General features: G+C 38.8%; 2 protein-coding genes across 2 annotated transcripts; one reads left to right on the top strand and one right to left on the bottom strand.

Annotated features, from left to right (window-relative positions):
- The first annotated feature begins 71 nt into the window (after positions 1 to 71).
- On the top strand, positions 72 to 2,754 carry LOC146484653 (isopentenyl-diphosphate Delta-isomerase 1-like). The gene is made up of 2 exons (XM_085104762.1): positions 72 to 602; positions 1,947 to 2,754. The coding sequence occupies exons 1-2, from the start codon at positions 149 to 151 to the stop codon at positions 2,288 to 2,290; spliced, it is 798 nt and encodes a 265-aa protein (XP_084960888.1). The 5' UTR covers positions 72 to 148; the 3' UTR covers positions 2,291 to 2,754.
- A 3,652-nt stretch (positions 2,755 to 6,406) lies between these two features.
- Positions 6,407 to 16,247, bottom strand: LOC146484652 (uncharacterized). Its single transcript, XM_085104747.1, has 7 exons — positions 15,966 to 16,247; positions 14,090 to 14,237; positions 12,872 to 13,014; positions 12,071 to 12,151; positions 11,371 to 11,487; positions 9,747 to 9,863; positions 6,407 to 8,715 (listed from the first exon to the last, which is right to left on the bottom strand). The coding sequence occupies exons 1-7, from the start codon at positions 16,026 to 16,028 to the stop codon at positions 8,533 to 8,535; spliced, it is 852 nt and encodes a 283-aa protein (XP_084960873.1). The 5' UTR covers positions 16,029 to 16,247; the 3' UTR covers positions 6,407 to 8,532.
- Positions 16,248 to 16,272: the final 25 nt, after the last annotated feature.

Genomic DNA, 16,272 nt, shown 5'->3' with positions numbered 1-16,272 from the left:
GGTGTTTTTATTTTGTACTTTACCTCACCTTTCATGTACCCGAAAGGGATTTTTTTGTCACCTTGACTTAGGAACCGCGCTGACTAGCGATTTGCTTGCGAAGCAGAAATCAAATTGTAGCTCAAATTTGGTGAAAAAATTTCTCGAAATGATGCTTAGAGTGGGTTGGTTAGCACGAACTGCTAGCCTCTTCAAACATTCTCTTTTCTTCCCATCGAGAAATTTCTACACCACAACACAGAAACTCTTGGGAATCGACAGCACAGAAGAATGCACACAAGAGAAGTCACTGGATGAACCAATGATCATGGTGGACGAAGGCGATGCAGTAATTGGCTTTGAAACTAAGCGAGACTGTCACCTCAAGAAGAATATTGTCCAGCACGGAATGCTACATCGTGCTTTCAGTGTTTTCCTGTTTAACAAAAAGGGAGAATTATTACTACAACAGAGATCAGATGAGAAGATCACTTTTCCAGGTTATATAACGAACTCCTGTTGCAGTCATCCGTTACACAATGATGAAGAGCTAGAGGAATACCAGAACATTGGAGTAAGAAGGGCTGCAAAGAGAAGACTTTGTTATGAGTTGGGAATTCCAGGTATGTCATGGTTTGTAACACATTCGCGGGTGTGCGAAATGGAGGGAACTGAGGGGAGCATGAGGTACCCCATCCCTCCCCACCCATGTACCAACAACAACAACAACAACAACAACAATTTATCTACAAATTCAGATTATATAAGGGGCTTGTCCCACAAATAGCCACAAAGCTAGTCGAGGCGGGACAAGACGAGCACGAGAACATAATGGAAAAAAAAGTCACCAATGCAACTCTCAAGCCTGCGAGTTGAAACTTCAATCTCAGGCCAGCTCACGCTTACAGACCATTCTCTCAAGCCTGGTTGAAAAATGTGAGCTATTACTGCCTAAACTTACACACTTTACAAAAATATCTAAACTCCAACCAATGTGAGAAACAAAAAAAGTCCATGTAATGACAATACTTTCCCCAAAACTTCTGATTTTTGTAGGTCGGTATGGAGCATAATCATTTTCTTAAAAACTTTGGAATTATTCGCAACCTATTCAGAAATTTAAGGGCGTCTTTGGAAGTCTTCGGAAATCTTTAGATATACATAGTTGTATTGTCTTCGAAAATCATGGCACTCCCAGGATAAAATTCTCATGCCTTTGAGTCAGAAAAAGTTGGCAGGTATACCCACTTGGCTCTAATATAATGCAGGCCTGTCATCACAGAAATCACAGAACTTCCTCCCCTACCTGCAATGATAGGTTATTTGGATGAGTGCTATATCTAAAACTAGGGTTGGTTGGGAAGGGGAGGAAAACTTACCCCCATCCCATCCTCCCTCAACCTCACTAACAAAGAGACAGGAAATGGAAAGATATTCTGATTGATTTAAATTAACCACATGACCCAAGCTGCAATTATGGCCCTAATGTGACTCCACCTGATTTAAACCAGTGCTCCAACAGTTGTCATTGTTGACCATAGGCAGTTTTTTAACTTCAAAGCTAAAAAAAGTGCAACCATAAGAGTGCTTATTTCACCGTGAGAACGGCCTTGATGCAATCATAAGCACAAACACAAGGATAAAAATGTTTCCTTTTCTTGTGCTTGTGCTTGTGTCACCTTCATTTTCACTTGACAGAATTAGCTCATATGTTTGTACTTGTGCGTGCATCACCTTTGTTTTTACTTGACATTAAGCTCCCACTGTATGCTTGTGCTTGTGCTTGCAGCTGAGCTTGCGTTGCTAGTGAAAACCAGGCTTTATCAGCATGCTAACCGTAAGAGTTTCTGACCATATTGTTGTCTCTTACACATACATGTACATGCATGTCTCACTCCTTTCAGCTTTTATTTCATCAAGAATCCATTTAATTAAAAGTGATGAACTTCAACATCTTTGTTTTACAGACAATGAAATCTCTTTGGATGATCTCCGATTCCTCACCAGAATGCACTACAAAGCAGGATCAGACAAGATGTGGGGCGAACATGAAATAGACTATGTAATGTTTATGCAGAAAGCTGTTACCCTGCAACCAAATGCCAGTGAAGTCAAAGACTGTTGGTATGCTTCACAGGCTCAGGTCAAGGAGCTGCTTCAGAAAGCTGCTGAAGATCCAAACACCTTGGTGACTCCATGGTTTAAAATGATTGCTCATCACTTCTTGTTTACTTGGTGGGAAAATTTGAATGACTTATCTCAGTTTGAAAATGATAGAGAAATTCACAAGATGGCTGGAGTTCCAGTTTAGATCTCTGACTTAAAATGCAATGTTCATGGCTTTCATTAAGGGTAGAACAAATTGACAAGCAGTGAACATGGTGGCTCATGTGTGCTGCATGGTAGCCAAGTAAGTTACAGGGCCAGGCTTTACAGTCCTCAAGTTTGTAAGCAAATGAAAGTTCTGCTTAAATTGACCCCTTAAACTTGGACGTGCACTATATGACATGCACTATGACAGAAGTGCCAAACAACACAGGTTATACTGCTACCGGCTGGGAAGATTATACCAGATGGGCTTCTTGAACTACAATTTGAACAGTATAAAATTTTCGCTGCCTTTAGAAGATCGAACTGATTAATAGTTAATTTACGAATCCCTAGTTCTATTGGAACAGGCATGAAATCAAATACTGATACGTACGCATGCTATGTCATAAGGACACCACAATTATCTATGAAAGAAATGAAATAATAAAATTTAAAATATCGCTGTACTCGTGTGATGTGTATTAGGGGATCTGAGCTATATGCTGGTGTTTTATATGTGACAAAATGTTGGAAGAAATGCGCAAGCTATGACTGGTTGAATCAAGTTCATGATATTTACTTACAGTCCCGTCTTTTAAGGAACTGGTCAAAACCATTATGCATGCTCAGGACCCACCAAAATGAATTGAGACTACTGTCTCTTGTGATAGCCCCCCACCCCTATCCTGACACCAATGGATTCCATTATACCCCCCCCCCCCCCCCATAGAAACGTGCATGGTATCTTTTATAGTGCCCCCCCCCTACCCCATGAAAGAGACCCATGGTATTATTTATAGCCCCACCACCCCCTGAAAGAGACCCATGGTATCTTCTTTAGCCCCACCACCCCCTGAAGGAAACCCATGGTGTTTTTTATAGCCCCACCCCACCTCTCCAAACGGAGCTACATGAATTAATGGCAGAAGGGCCATTTACAGGGACGAGTCCAAAATATAACCACTCAATTACCAGAAGCCGTCTTTTGTTGTAGATAATGGGAGGTTCTTTAAATAGTTCCCTCAGCAAAGTGATTCTTTGTGAAGTGTCATTTATTTATCAGGTCTTTCTTTGACTTAGGTACTGCTCGGTTGTGTTTTGTGACAAAAGGAGAATTTTTATGCATTTTTCTTTTCTGTCAAGGGTTGATTTCCTCTCTTCGCTTCAAAGAGGACTTTATTTACCAGAACATTGGCATATCCTCTCACAGGCGTGATTTTACAGTCAATCCACGTCACGCGTGACCGGTCTTTTTGAAATTTGAATGGAGTTTTGAAATTTACGTGTCGGTTTTGAATATCGCCAACAAGACTTCAGAGTTCCCGTAGAAATTTCCTTAGTTTATTGACGGTATAAAGCTATGCATTTTTCTTTACATTACAGCATTACGTATTTCAAGAATAACTATTGTCTCCCGAGTATTCTGAATCTTTTTTTTTTTCAGTTAATGCGTCTTTTTCAGAAAGATTTCTAGAGAAATGTTCAACATTCCTTTTAAATGCCGGACATTACAAAGAGGAATTGGAATGTTCATTTCATACTCGGAAATACTGGTCACGCGTGACATGGATTGAATGTAACATATTTAACAATTAGACGGCAAGCTCGAGGTTTCTATCGGCTGATAGTTGGCGAGGGGCGAAGCCCCGAGCCAACTATCAAAGGCGATACTGAACCGAGAGCGAGCCGTCTAATTGTTTTAGCATACCTCAGTGATCGATCTATGAAGCAAAAAATCTTTTTATTTCATAAATTTTGATATATTTGTGCAATGATACATGCTAAATCGCGCGCGCTCTGACAAACTGCCGTAGACGGCACCTGTGTAGCCAATCAGATTGCGCGTTACGCGATAGTCGGTCACTGAGGTATGCTAATGTCCAATATTCTCCTCAAAAGTCATCGATATATTTTTTTTCCACACCAGTGGTTTGTTTTAGACTCCCTTGCAGACGCTCTTTTGGTTCGTCCTAGCAGAAGCCTCCTCTACCATATACCATCAGTGTTACGAGGGTTCCATAGTTTTCTTGATCGTCTAGTTCGGTTGGAAACTCTGATCTTCAATCTTCTTTGTTCATTATGACTGTAATATGGCCGTTATCTGCCTTTTAGTGTCTATTTCAGAGTTATCTTTCAGCTATTGATCGTTGTTCTTAGGCTTGGCAATCTCGATTTTAGCGAGTTGTAATTAACTTCTTCCACTAAGGTTGGCTTTCTAGAGCAACTGATGGTTGTACTGGTGGGTTCCAGGAGGGGGTGTGGCTCGTAATTCTCGCCGTGATACGATTTTGAAACAGATTGGAGACGCATTCATCCCTGAAATTGACAGAAATAATAATAAATGTTTAGCCCTTTTGAAACTAAATTGGTCTGATCACCTGTGAGTCGTACATTTGAGAGGTTCGCAATGTGTCGTATGTTCGACTCATACGTTATTCTATTTTGCTCATAGCGAGCACCCTTTCTTGTTTTTGGTCGTATTTTCCGTTTTCTTTCCTACAATGACGTCACTATTTTGACTTCTACCTATGACGTCACCGCCGTTACGGATCCATATGATCCACCGTGATCCACCGGACGTAGAACCCTCATTTCAGTGTACTAAGGTCAGCATTTGAACACGAACCCGGGGTGCTTACCATTTACACAAGCCACCTGGATGGAAATTTTCCGTTTTCTTTCCTACAATGACGTCACTATTTTGACTTCTACCTATGACGTCACCGCCGTTACGGATCCATATGATCCACCGGATCCACCGGATCCACCGGACGTAGAACCCTCATTTCAGTGTACTAAGGTCAGCATTTGAGGTGCTTACCATTTACACAAGCCACCTGGATGGAAATTTTCGGCATAAATACGAAATGATTTGGCTTGTCTTAACAGAAGATGGATAACTGACATGCAAAATGTATGAACATCAGCTGTAAATCCCAAAAAGAGCAATAAAAATACATCACTTTGACCAGAAGCCTATAATTTCAGAAGTACTTCAAATGGAATGATGCGTACCGTTTGATTTTCCAACTGCAATTTCCGGGTTTTCCATATAAATGGTAAGCACCCCCGGCCTCCCATGAAGCCGGGGTTACGGATGGCAAGAGTATAATAAATTAAGAACACTTTAATTTCCGGAAAAATTCTAGTAAGTTTCAAGTAAAACAAGTTTCCTGGCGTAACTAGCTCTTGTTTAGAGCCAACATGTGTGATTTTGAAATCAGTTTGTCACACACTATCATACCTAACCAGCTTGAATCACCTCAGAGGGGATCAGCATACAACTCATGGTCTAAGTCGAGGTTAAGATGAGAAATTGCTTTGTCTATGTCACCAACGTATAGATTTTACATACGACAGCAGAACATTTAAAACTATTTTATGTTTGGTTTTTATTATACATTTGCTCATTTCTAGAAGTGTTATGCGGATGTAATCATCTTGCGTCTTCCTTTAGAACATAGCTACCTTATGCCCCTAGCCTAGCGTTCAGTATTTTTTCAAACAATGAACCGTGTAAAACTCGCGTTTTGATTGGTGTAGCGGAGTTTGTGATGAGAGCGCAGACGCACCAATGACGTCTTCGAGTAGTGTGACCAGCGCATGTGATCAGAGTTTTGAGTCCAGCCAGGGTGACTGGTCATCAAAGTTTTGCACTGCCAGCACGGCAGACACACTGAACAAAAATGGAGGGAAAAAAGAGAAGCCGCTGCAAGTGCGGGAAAAAAGCGCACCTGCCGTATAGCCGCCCTGTAAGCGGAGAAGGTCTCCAAATAACTCACACAACGCTTTGTACATGATGTGTGTCTTCATGGGCATGCAACTTTTACGTGTCATGCCTTAAATAATAAGTTTTCTATATATCTACCACAACTTACTGGGACTGTTTCATACATCATAAAAACTTTAAGGTTCTAAAATTGCACTTTACCGCAATTGCAGGCGAGAACAGTTTGCAAGTGATTGCTATGGTATGACTGGGGACTTGGGGCATGTTGCGATCTAAGCACAGGGAAGGGATAGCGTGAATGTTCGTGTACTGAGATCGATAGCACTCCTCCCTCGCCTTATTGCATCATGTAAGAGTTCGATTCTTTTAAACCATTACAAAGCAAACTGAGGTAACTGTCCTCTTTTATTATTAGAAATATGAACACGATTATCCATCGAAAGAGTAGTTTTGATTTCCTTCAATAAAATCTCTTACTTCATAACTGATTACTATCAGGTCGACAGCTATCGTATTAAATATCTATATACATGAAACGTTGTGAATATTTTCAAACAAGTTAACTCTACTTTGAACTATTTTAATCGCAATCAATGTAAATTGATTACAGCTTACTTCCCATCCTCACCATCTCTGCAATACAAAGGTCCAAATTACGTTTATCGAGGAAAATAGATTAGGAAACATTTCTGTAAACGTCTGAATCGTTGATTGTCTGGAAAATATTCATGCAACTTTTCACACTAAAAAAATTAGTTAAGTAATGCGCCGATCAATTCGAAGCTTTAACATCCCCCACCCCTGGGGAGTGGGGAATATGAATGGAACTTATTTATCTTTTAATCGAACGGTATTTGCGCTTGGTTTTTTCTTCTTTTTCGAAAGCTGGAATTTTTCAAGTTCAGGATTTCCACCTTATAAGCGAATGGCCCATTCAACTGACGGGCTTCAAAATATTTTTGAAGGTGACATTAATATATGTCTGTCTACAAAGCATTGATTGATTGATTGATTGATTGATTGATTGATTGATTGATTGATTGATTGATTGATTGATTGATTGATTGATCGATTGATTGATTGAAGTTGAAAATTTGTCCTCGAGGAGAGGCGTTGGAGCACACTGAAGGGTGGGATATTTCAACATGCGGTAATTTGAAGAAAGAAGGCAATCCTCAAAACTTTAAATGCCAGGAGGGGTGGGGGGGGGGGGGTCTAAGGGGATGTTGAGGTTAAGAATTTACTTAGCCAGGATTTGTACTAATAGGTAGCGGATTATTTCCGTTCGTATAGATCTGCCCCAATTATCGCTTTACCCTCGTTTTAACTCAATACTTAAACACAACAGGCGTCGCTTGCAGTATTGTTATGAAGAGGAATTTTGTTATTTAGTAATTTTTAAAAAGGCTTAACTAGTGAGCAGCAATGAACGAACTTGAATTGTTAAACGTTTTATTATCCGACTCGTCTTGTTAGTCTATGCCAGGGATTTGTTTTACAAGTGATAGTTACATGCTTGTATATATACACAAAACGTAAACCATACAACACGTTAACGGATTTACGTTGGGAAACAAGTTACATGCTTTGGCAAGGAGTGACTAGGGCGTGAAGCACATGTGTGGCACATTTGCAACATTGCATGTGCGTCAGTTCAGCGAATACAACGGAAAAACAGGCCTCTGCTAGCAGGGAAGGTATCATAAACAGCTAATAAAATCGATTGATAACTAACTACTAAAAAGTCATGATTTTGTGCAATCAACGACCTAGAACTCCAACAGGTAATCAGCCATACAATAGGCCTTATCACGGTTTTCGACGCCTTGAAATAACAGTGTTTGTATGGAAGTCCGATGTCAAATAATTTTCATAAAACATCGCTTCTGAAAAATTCATGAATTCGAAACTTTTGGCACTAGGAAAAGGATTTAAATAAAAAAATTGGAGGGATTTAGCTGTGCCAGAAAGTGTCCAGTCGTGTTTTTTAAACTTTCAATACATTTCCTTGTATTTTTTCCCGCGAACTATTTTTAGTAGCAGTTCACGGCTGGTTCGCTATACAGGGAAATGTATTGAAAGTTTAAAACACGACTGGACACTTTCTGGCACAGCTAAATCCCTCCAATTTTTTTTATTTAAATCCCTTTCCTAGTGCCAAAAGTTTCCAATTCTTGAATTTTTCAGAAGCGATGTTTTATGAAAATTATTTGACATCGGACTTCCATACAAACACTGTTATTTCAAGACGTGTTTGCCTACTCGTCAAAATGGCGTCGAAAACCGTGATAAGGCCTATTCAAACTTAATGCTTTCATCGACCCAAGCATCCCGCGTAAACGCTCTAAAAGCGTCTCATTTGTTTTAAAATGTAATATCAGCAGATACTGTTCACGACTGTTTGTACATGTGGGTCGATCAAGGGCCAATTTTTTAGTTTTTGAAGAAACTCTGCTATTCAAGTTTAGAAGAAGATGTCATGAATGTGGCCTAAGGCTACATTTTCCTGTTTGTTATTGTTGTGTTCTGGTAGTTTCCAGGCATTCATTGAATTTTGACTCATCCTCTAACCGCAGTGCTGTCCATTTGTTTGGTATACCGATCTTGTTCCATGAGTTGGCAAACTCGACAAACTTGTCCCAAAAGTCTGGCTTTGATGTGTTCTCAAAATAGCCATTCTCGTTGGCAAATTTACGCTGTGTGAGAGTAAAAAAAAAAAGTTGCTCAGAACAAACTACATTAATTATGACTTTGTAATTCTGGTGTTGTGACTCAAATGTAGAGGTAACTTCCTTTATTTTCTTTAAATTGCCACTTACCTGAGGTAAGTGGCAATTTAAAGAAAATAAAGGAAAATCAAAACTACAGTAACTGTAGTTGCTGTAACGCTACACACTCTCCCAGTTTTAGTCACGATGAATCCGCCTAAAGCCATAGGCTTAATTTTCAACGTTCTCTCTGGTTCAATCTTCCCCCACTCAAGAAATTTTCTGGGGTTTGAGCATGGCTTGATTCCCCTATAAATGTAGCTTCTAAGAATAAATTTATCAGAAGTTGACCACATGTTCAAGTAATGCTTAAAAAACGAGCAGGAGTTTTTTATCGGGTTTAAAACCACGAGGCGCATTTGAGTGGTTTTAGACCCGATAAAACACGTGCCGCGAGTTTTTTGAACGGCTTCAAAAACATTTCTGGAAAAGCGTGTGTCAATAGAGTTCATAACAATTAAGCTTTTGGGAACGTTGGAAATTGGCATACGAGAAAAACACCGCATACTAATGAGAGTGTTTTATCAGCTGATAAAACACCGCATACTAATAAGGAGGAGGTTTATCGATATAAAGTCACTACATGTGACGTATTATCGACCATTTGATAGGTCAATGGGCTTATGAATTATTGATGAGTTTTTGAAGTCACGTTGAATCCGCCTAATGCCAAGGATTGATTTTCAACGTTCTCTCTGGTTCAATCTTCCCCCACTCAAGAACTTTTCTGGGGTTTGAGCATGGGTTGATTCCCCTGAAAACGTAGTTTCTAAGAATAAATTTATCAGAAGTTGATCAAATGTTCAATGAAAGAAAAAAACAATTCTCATGGGTACAAGTAGTTGTTAATAGTGAAATGACGCCATCGTGAAATGGCCTACAGTGTATGTCAAATGTAACTCTGAATGTAATATTACAGAAATGACAACAAAGTAATACTATAAGCATGTAACTATTACCAACAACATAGCAGTTTTAGCTGCATTCTTCATATCTTCTTCTTTGCTCTTGAATGGAGCGTACAGTTTAGTTGTGAATTCAGCTATCCTAAGGTGGTTCAGCTTCCTGTTGAGCACCTAAAAAAGGAAAATATTTAAAATTGCATACATTTAGTATCAACCCAATGTCACCTGGGGCTTTTCATGAGGGAGGGGAGGTTGGACAGCCACTTTTCTCACCTCATGCCTTATGGATGGAAGCTGGTTTGTCAATGTCAACATCAATGTTTTTGGAGCTTCAATTACCTCGCGAGCACACACTTTTGGTAATTTGCTTCTCCCCCCATGAATTTCAACAGAAAAAACAACCATAGCAACTGTAATTTGCAGTATAATACGTACAATGTACTGCCACACAAAGTGAAACAGTTTTTAATTACCACATCATGCCTAGGCTCGGTTTCTGCCGCTCACTTGGGTCCGGGCTTTCCTCCCCTAGAGAGAAGAAGAAGGCCCGGACCCGAGTGAGTGGCAGAAATCAAGCCTACATCATGCCTAGCTTTGACACAGTTGCAATGTGAAATTATTGTAACTTGCCTTAGGTGAAGTCTAAAATATTATATTTTATACATAATAATCAGGATTATCATTAGCTGAGTTTGCAGCCACCTACTAATTGGCCAGCTGCTACAGCTGTACAGTGAAAATCACATTCTGTTCACCTTTGAAAATGAGTACAGACTGTAGACATGCTGGAGAGACTTTGTTTTGTTTATGGCAAGATTCTTTCCTTGTAAAGAGCTTTAAATTTACAGTTGAACCTGTATTTAGTGGCACCGTATTAAGCGGCCACCCTCTATTAAGCTGTCAGTTGTTAAAGTCCCGAAAATTACTACAGTGGAACACCGTTAATACGACCACCTTCGGGCCATCAAAATGTGGTCGTAATAACGGGGTGGTCGGATTAACGAGGTTGTAAAACTAAGGAAATGACTGGACTTTCAATTCGTTCGGGGCACAAAAAAGTGGTCGTAATAACGAGGTGGTCGTATTAACGAAGTGGTCGTAAAGCGGGGTTCTACTGTAACCCTTAATTACTGTAATTCTGACCTGTATTAAACGGTCACCTCTTTTAAGTGGTCACAGTCACCCTTTACTAAGCCCCAATGAGATGTTTCTATTTCTTGACCTGTTGTGAATGGTCACTTTGGAAAAGGAAACAACTCAAATATGGTAACAAATGGTGTGCCAGGCAATTGAATTTCTAATGACCAGTAATACTGACTGCACCATCTTGGCGTTATTGTTTTATTAGTCCGTTTCTGTACCATGTTCTCCTTTGTCATATCATTTTATCCTTGAACTTTCTTAACTAAGAAAGTGATTTTGCGAGCACTTTGGTGCATGAACTGTACACAAAGTTATCATATGTTATAGAAAATGTTGCTTTTCTTGTGTTTGACGTGTACTCTAAGAAACCTGTATTGAGTGGTCAACCTGTATTGGGCAGTCACTTAGCCATGCATTCCCCGAGGGTGACCACTTAATACAGGTTCGACTGTATTATAATGACAGACCTGCATAATGCAGGTATTATATTGTGCAAAAACACAGTAATTTATACAGAATCATCATTTATTTCCACCTTTTTTCTTATGTCTGCTCTCCATAAAGTGTATTTTTCCTTGCAGTATGATACACAGCTTGAGACGTGGTGGGCATCAACCTTCTCAGAACCTCCCAACAAGATCCCTATTTGTTCCTGAAAAAAGGACAGTTACAAAATACAATGTGTAGTTTCATAAAATATTGGCATCCACACCATTCCATGGAAGGGATTTTTCTAAGAGCTCCCCCCCCCCCCCCTTCCCACAACCCACTGGAAATTCCAATTCAGCTTCATACATTAATTTTTTTAGCCTTTGATACACCCCCGCCCCCAACCCCCCGAAAATTCTCATCCCTCTTGTGGGGAATGGGACGGGGACATGGAACTACACATTGCGAACAGTTTGAATGAACTTTATGAATTTTGAATATGAGTATGAATTTACTGTCAATGTATGTATTACACTATAGGTATGCTGGAATATTTTTATGGTTTATGGCAAATAAGTTGAGAACATATAATTTAAGGGTCACGTATGGCAATTCTGCTTGCTATAGTCACTATAAAAGAAGCATCCAAATATGGCATGTAAATCAAAGTTAATTGGATTGGTATAAGTTTTCTTTCCAAGGTCTATCTGCAAGTGAGGTATTTCTGTTCTTTATGTTGATTTACTGGTGAACAAAACTGTTAATGACATTGAATAACTGAGTTATATTGTCACTCTTGATAATACCTTTAACTTTTCCAGTCCCCCGTGAACAAGCCATGGTCCATAAGTAACAAATAGCTCCTTTGCTCTCAGCACTAGTTCCCGCTGTACAATAAAACAACAGTGGAAGAACAGAAGTCTTTAAAAATCTTCTCTGAGTCTACAATACCAGACTACCAAAATTAATGAACACCAGTTGATGCTGACAAATATAGTGTTTAATACAGACAGTGAGCAGCAGCAGTAGTAGTAGTAGTCATGTGCAGTAGGAGGAGTAGTAGTAGTAGTAATAGCAGCAGCAGCAGTAGAAATTAATATTATTTATTGTCAATGACATGTAAAAGTAGTAGTAGCAGCAGTAACAGTAACAGTAGAAGTAATTTACATGTTGTAGTAGTAGTAGTAGTAGTAGTAGTAGTAGTAGTAGTAGTAGTAGTAGTAGTAGTAGTAGTAGTAGTAGTAGCAACAGCAGCAGCAGTAGTAGTAGTAGTAGTAGTAGTAGTAGTAGTAGTAGTAGTAGCAACAGCAGCAGTAGGCTAGTAGTAGTAGTAGTAGTAGTAGTAGTAGTAGTAGTAGTAGTAGTAGCAACAGCAGCAGCAGTAGTAGTAGTAGTAGTAGTAGTAGTAGTAGTAGTAGCAACAGCAGCAGCAGCAGCAGTAGTAGTAGTAGTCTGAAGCAGCAGCTGTAGCAGCACCATATATTAATTCCACCCCCCCCCCCACCCCCAACCTTTTAGCACGTACATTCTGTTTTTAATTGATTTTTCTCTTTTTTTTTTTTACAAACAATATAATTTAATTTATTTTAATTTTATAGGATTTCTACCTCAAAACCACATGTCTTCACTGTAAATGGTATCTTTCTTTGGCTTTGCACTTGTTGTTTTAACTCGTGTAGTTCAGCTAATGCTTGCCGCAGGAGAACTGCATTTTCTTGGGTCTGTCTCATTAAGTCATTGAGCAGTTTCTCTAAAAATATTGTGATTTGTTAACATCTTGAGTTAAACAAGTCATTACTATATAAACAAATTGTTGACAAAAGGCCATTTCTGAGTTGCTGTGAACCTCATTTTTAAAGCGAGGCTAAGTGCAAAGTTTTTCATACGAAATTAGCTTTATTTGCATATGAATGAAAACTAATTTTCATATTAAAAACTTTGCACCTAGCCTCGCTTTCAAAATGAGGTTCAAAACAACTCAGAAATGGCCTATTGATTTTTATTTAATAAAATTTTTATTTTCGCAATTATAATTATGTACCTGTACTCTGCTGTAGTGCAATTTATTTTTCATTTTTTTTTTCATTTCATAATCATTTTCTCAAAGACAATGCAGTGTACTAAACTTACAGCAATCTATGACAATTATAATAACTGGTTGTGCAAAAAAAAATAAATGCATAAATAAATTAATAAATAAATAAATAACTTTATAACTTAAGTGTTGGAGTATTTAGCACTATTGTGCTAATTGGGGACACTATAAAATTAATTAGTGAAATTAAAAAAAAACTGAACATAACATGTTAAAAATCCCAACTCAGGTGGGAGGCAAACCAGTTGGCTATTTATAAAAGTGGCCTTGGATTTGAAAACAGGGCTACTGTGAAACAAATCCAAGTGGTCAGAGCGGGACTCAAACCTGGGGCCTCCGGATTACAAGTCTGGCACCCTATAGTAACCACTAGGCCACATCGCCTCCCAACAAGCCTAATTAGCTACAAGTATCATCACTGACAGGTCCTCAGCTGATCAATTATCAATTACAATGGACGATTGGGTCACTACAAGGTAAGGATGTTTGTTACACTGTAACTAAAATGTTAATATGCATAATTATTATACATTCTTCTGTTGGTGTTTAAGATAAAGGCTGGAGCAAGTGCAGTTACTTACTAAACAGCTAAAGCTTTTAAAGCCAAATCTGCCGTGGATAAAACAAAAGAAACATTTCCACAACTCAATTATTAACTTGGTTGTATTCCCCAATCATTCATCCATCTATATTTATTTAAAGTACTATACAATAAGGACAAACAGAATACCTGTAGAAGGCATGGCAGCTATCACAGTAAATTGTTGAGCACTGCCAACGGAGCCAGCGGGAGAGTCAGAGGATGGTGTTCCATGCTGCAGGACAGCTGCAGTATCATTCAATAATTCCCCAGCAGCTATTGGGCAAGTTGACTTTAACTAAAAATTAAATACTTAATTCAGACTGGAGTAACTACATACAGTATAAACTAAGGCAACATTATCCTCCAGACAATTTCTTTATGTTTGCAACTTGTCTCACTTGTCTTGAGAGTACAGTGGCATAATTTTTTAATTTCAGTGTCACAAGACAAAAGTTGTCCAAGGACTGTTGGTTACCACAGTTACGTTGTAGTTAAATTGATGAGTTTAATACAGTAGCTAGCCAATAGCTGACAATGGCTTTCGTTACTTTTATTCCTATAGTACCACACTCTTATAAAAAAAACAACTGTTGAAGTACACTCACTAAATGGCAAATTAATGTCACAGATGACAAATTCCATATTTGCATGATTTTCTCATCACAAAATGAATTTTTTTGTGTTCATTACAGAAATGAACACAAAGTAAATAATAAAAAACACAATGCACAAATTGGCTAGCACAAGATCTGAAGCAACTGTCATGCTAAGTAATAATAATTATTATAAGCACGTATACCTGCCAACTTTTTCTAAGATATAGGCGTGAGATTTTTATCCTGGGAGTGCTGGGATTTTTGAAGACGACACGATTATTTCCGAAGATTCCCGAAGAATTCCGAAGTCTTCCGAAGACGTCCGAAGTCTTCCGAGGACGTCCGAAGTCTCAGGACGCATATAGACGCGAGCTTGCTCCCAGTGCTTTTCACTTTCAAAAATCAGAGATCGCGAGGACGGTATTGTCATTTATTCCTTTTGCACATGGTTTTCGTTCTAACATGGGTCTGAGTTAACATATTTTTGGAAATTGTGTCAAGCAAGACGGCAACAACTCACATTTTTCAATCAAGCGTGAGAAATTGGCCTGCAAGCGTGAGCCAGCGTGAGATCGAAGTTTTCAACCCACAGGCGTGAGACTCACGCCTAAGGCGTGAGAGTTGGCAGGTATAAGCACGGCAAGCTCTGCCAGTCTTAAGTCCTGCTAAAATACTTACTGTGATGATCACTTAAACACCATACTTAACTGGTGACATTTAACTCCATGCACACATCATGTATTGCCACTACATTATCATGTATTGGCACAAATTACCCAAATGCATTGTTATAACATAACAATAATAATTATTTGTTTTTGTGGTCTATATTTAAGCTTAATAGCAAGACTGAAATTATTGAGTTCAACATTTTAATCATCTGTCAAGCCAGGCCTATTAATTACACTCAGGTTAATTACATCATATCACATCCCATTACAATTCCACTTTGCAAAGATTAGATTACAAAAGACATACATGTACACTCTACTGACTAATTAACTACTCAGCCTAATCCAGTGGAAATTTATTAAGACTTACGGACAACTCGCTGTTAATTCATTCCCTAATTCTTCGATCCCCTCCATGCATGCATATTTGGACAACAGTAAGCTACTGACATCATGATTGTCGGAATCATCAGACTGCATGCATCTAAACTTTAATTGAGCGTGCACATTTAATACATTGAAGCATGCAGGTTGTGTTTGAAATCATTTCTTCAGTGCAAAGATCGACCACGACCATCATTTATACGTTATTCTAAGTGCCAGCTGATTCAAACACTGAAGCCATATTGTCGGATGTTGGCTGGCAAGGCCAAGCCTGTTAGAAACTATATGGGAGCCATATTGGCAGAACCACAGGCTAATGTAATTGATGTACAAAATAACAGGATGTTGCCAAGAAAAGCACTTAAATATTACCTCTGTCAGCCCTGTGCTGCTTTCTAATGCCACCTCATCTTCATCAAAGATTAAAGTTGTCATCGTCTCAAGAAAAAGCCAGCAATCGGTCGTGGAAAATCATAGATGAAAGGAATTCTTGATCAAAGCAATGAACCCACCGAGGTAGAGTCGGCTGTCTACGGAAATTTCCGAGCTTAAAAGCACCTCACCGGAAAAGTTGAACAAAAAATGTATATAACTTCAAGACCGTTTCGTTTCATGTTATAAGAAGTACACATACAAATAGAATAAAAAAATGGAAAAAATTTCTCGCAAGTTGAAGCTT

This window comes from Pavona decussata, unplaced genomic scaffold (genome assembly GCF_977016875.1).
Source record: "Pavona decussata unplaced genomic scaffold, jaPavDecu1.1 SCAFFOLD_32, whole genome shotgun sequence".
NCBI classification, from domain to species: domain Eukaryota; kingdom Metazoa; phylum Cnidaria; class Anthozoa; order Scleractinia; family Agariciidae; genus Pavona; species Pavona decussata.
This window is presented reverse-complemented; position numbering and strand designations above follow the sequence as displayed.

Bases quoted from the DNA above. Each gene is read 5' to 3' on its own strand.
- LOC146484652 (XM_085104747.1), bottom strand. From the start codon at position 16,028: ATGACAACTTTAATCTTTGATGAAGATGAGGTGGCATTAGAAAGCAGC. The intron at 12,152-12,871 runs GTAGAAATCCTA...TTTATTGTACAG, and splicing joins TGAAGACATGTGGTTTTGAG to CGGGAACTAGTGCTGAGAGC. The intron at 9,864-11,370 runs GTGGAAATAAAT...TTCCTTTTTTAG, and splicing joins GAGCAGACATAAGAAAAAAG to GTGCTCAACAGGAAGCTGAA.
- LOC146484653 (XM_085104762.1), top strand. From the start codon at position 149: ATGATGCTTAGAGTGGGTTGGTTAGCACGAACTGCTAGCCTCTTCAAA. The intron at 603-1,946 runs GTATGTCATGGT...TTTGTTTTACAG, and splicing joins TTATGAGTTGGGAATTCCAG to ACAATGAAATCTCTTTGGAT.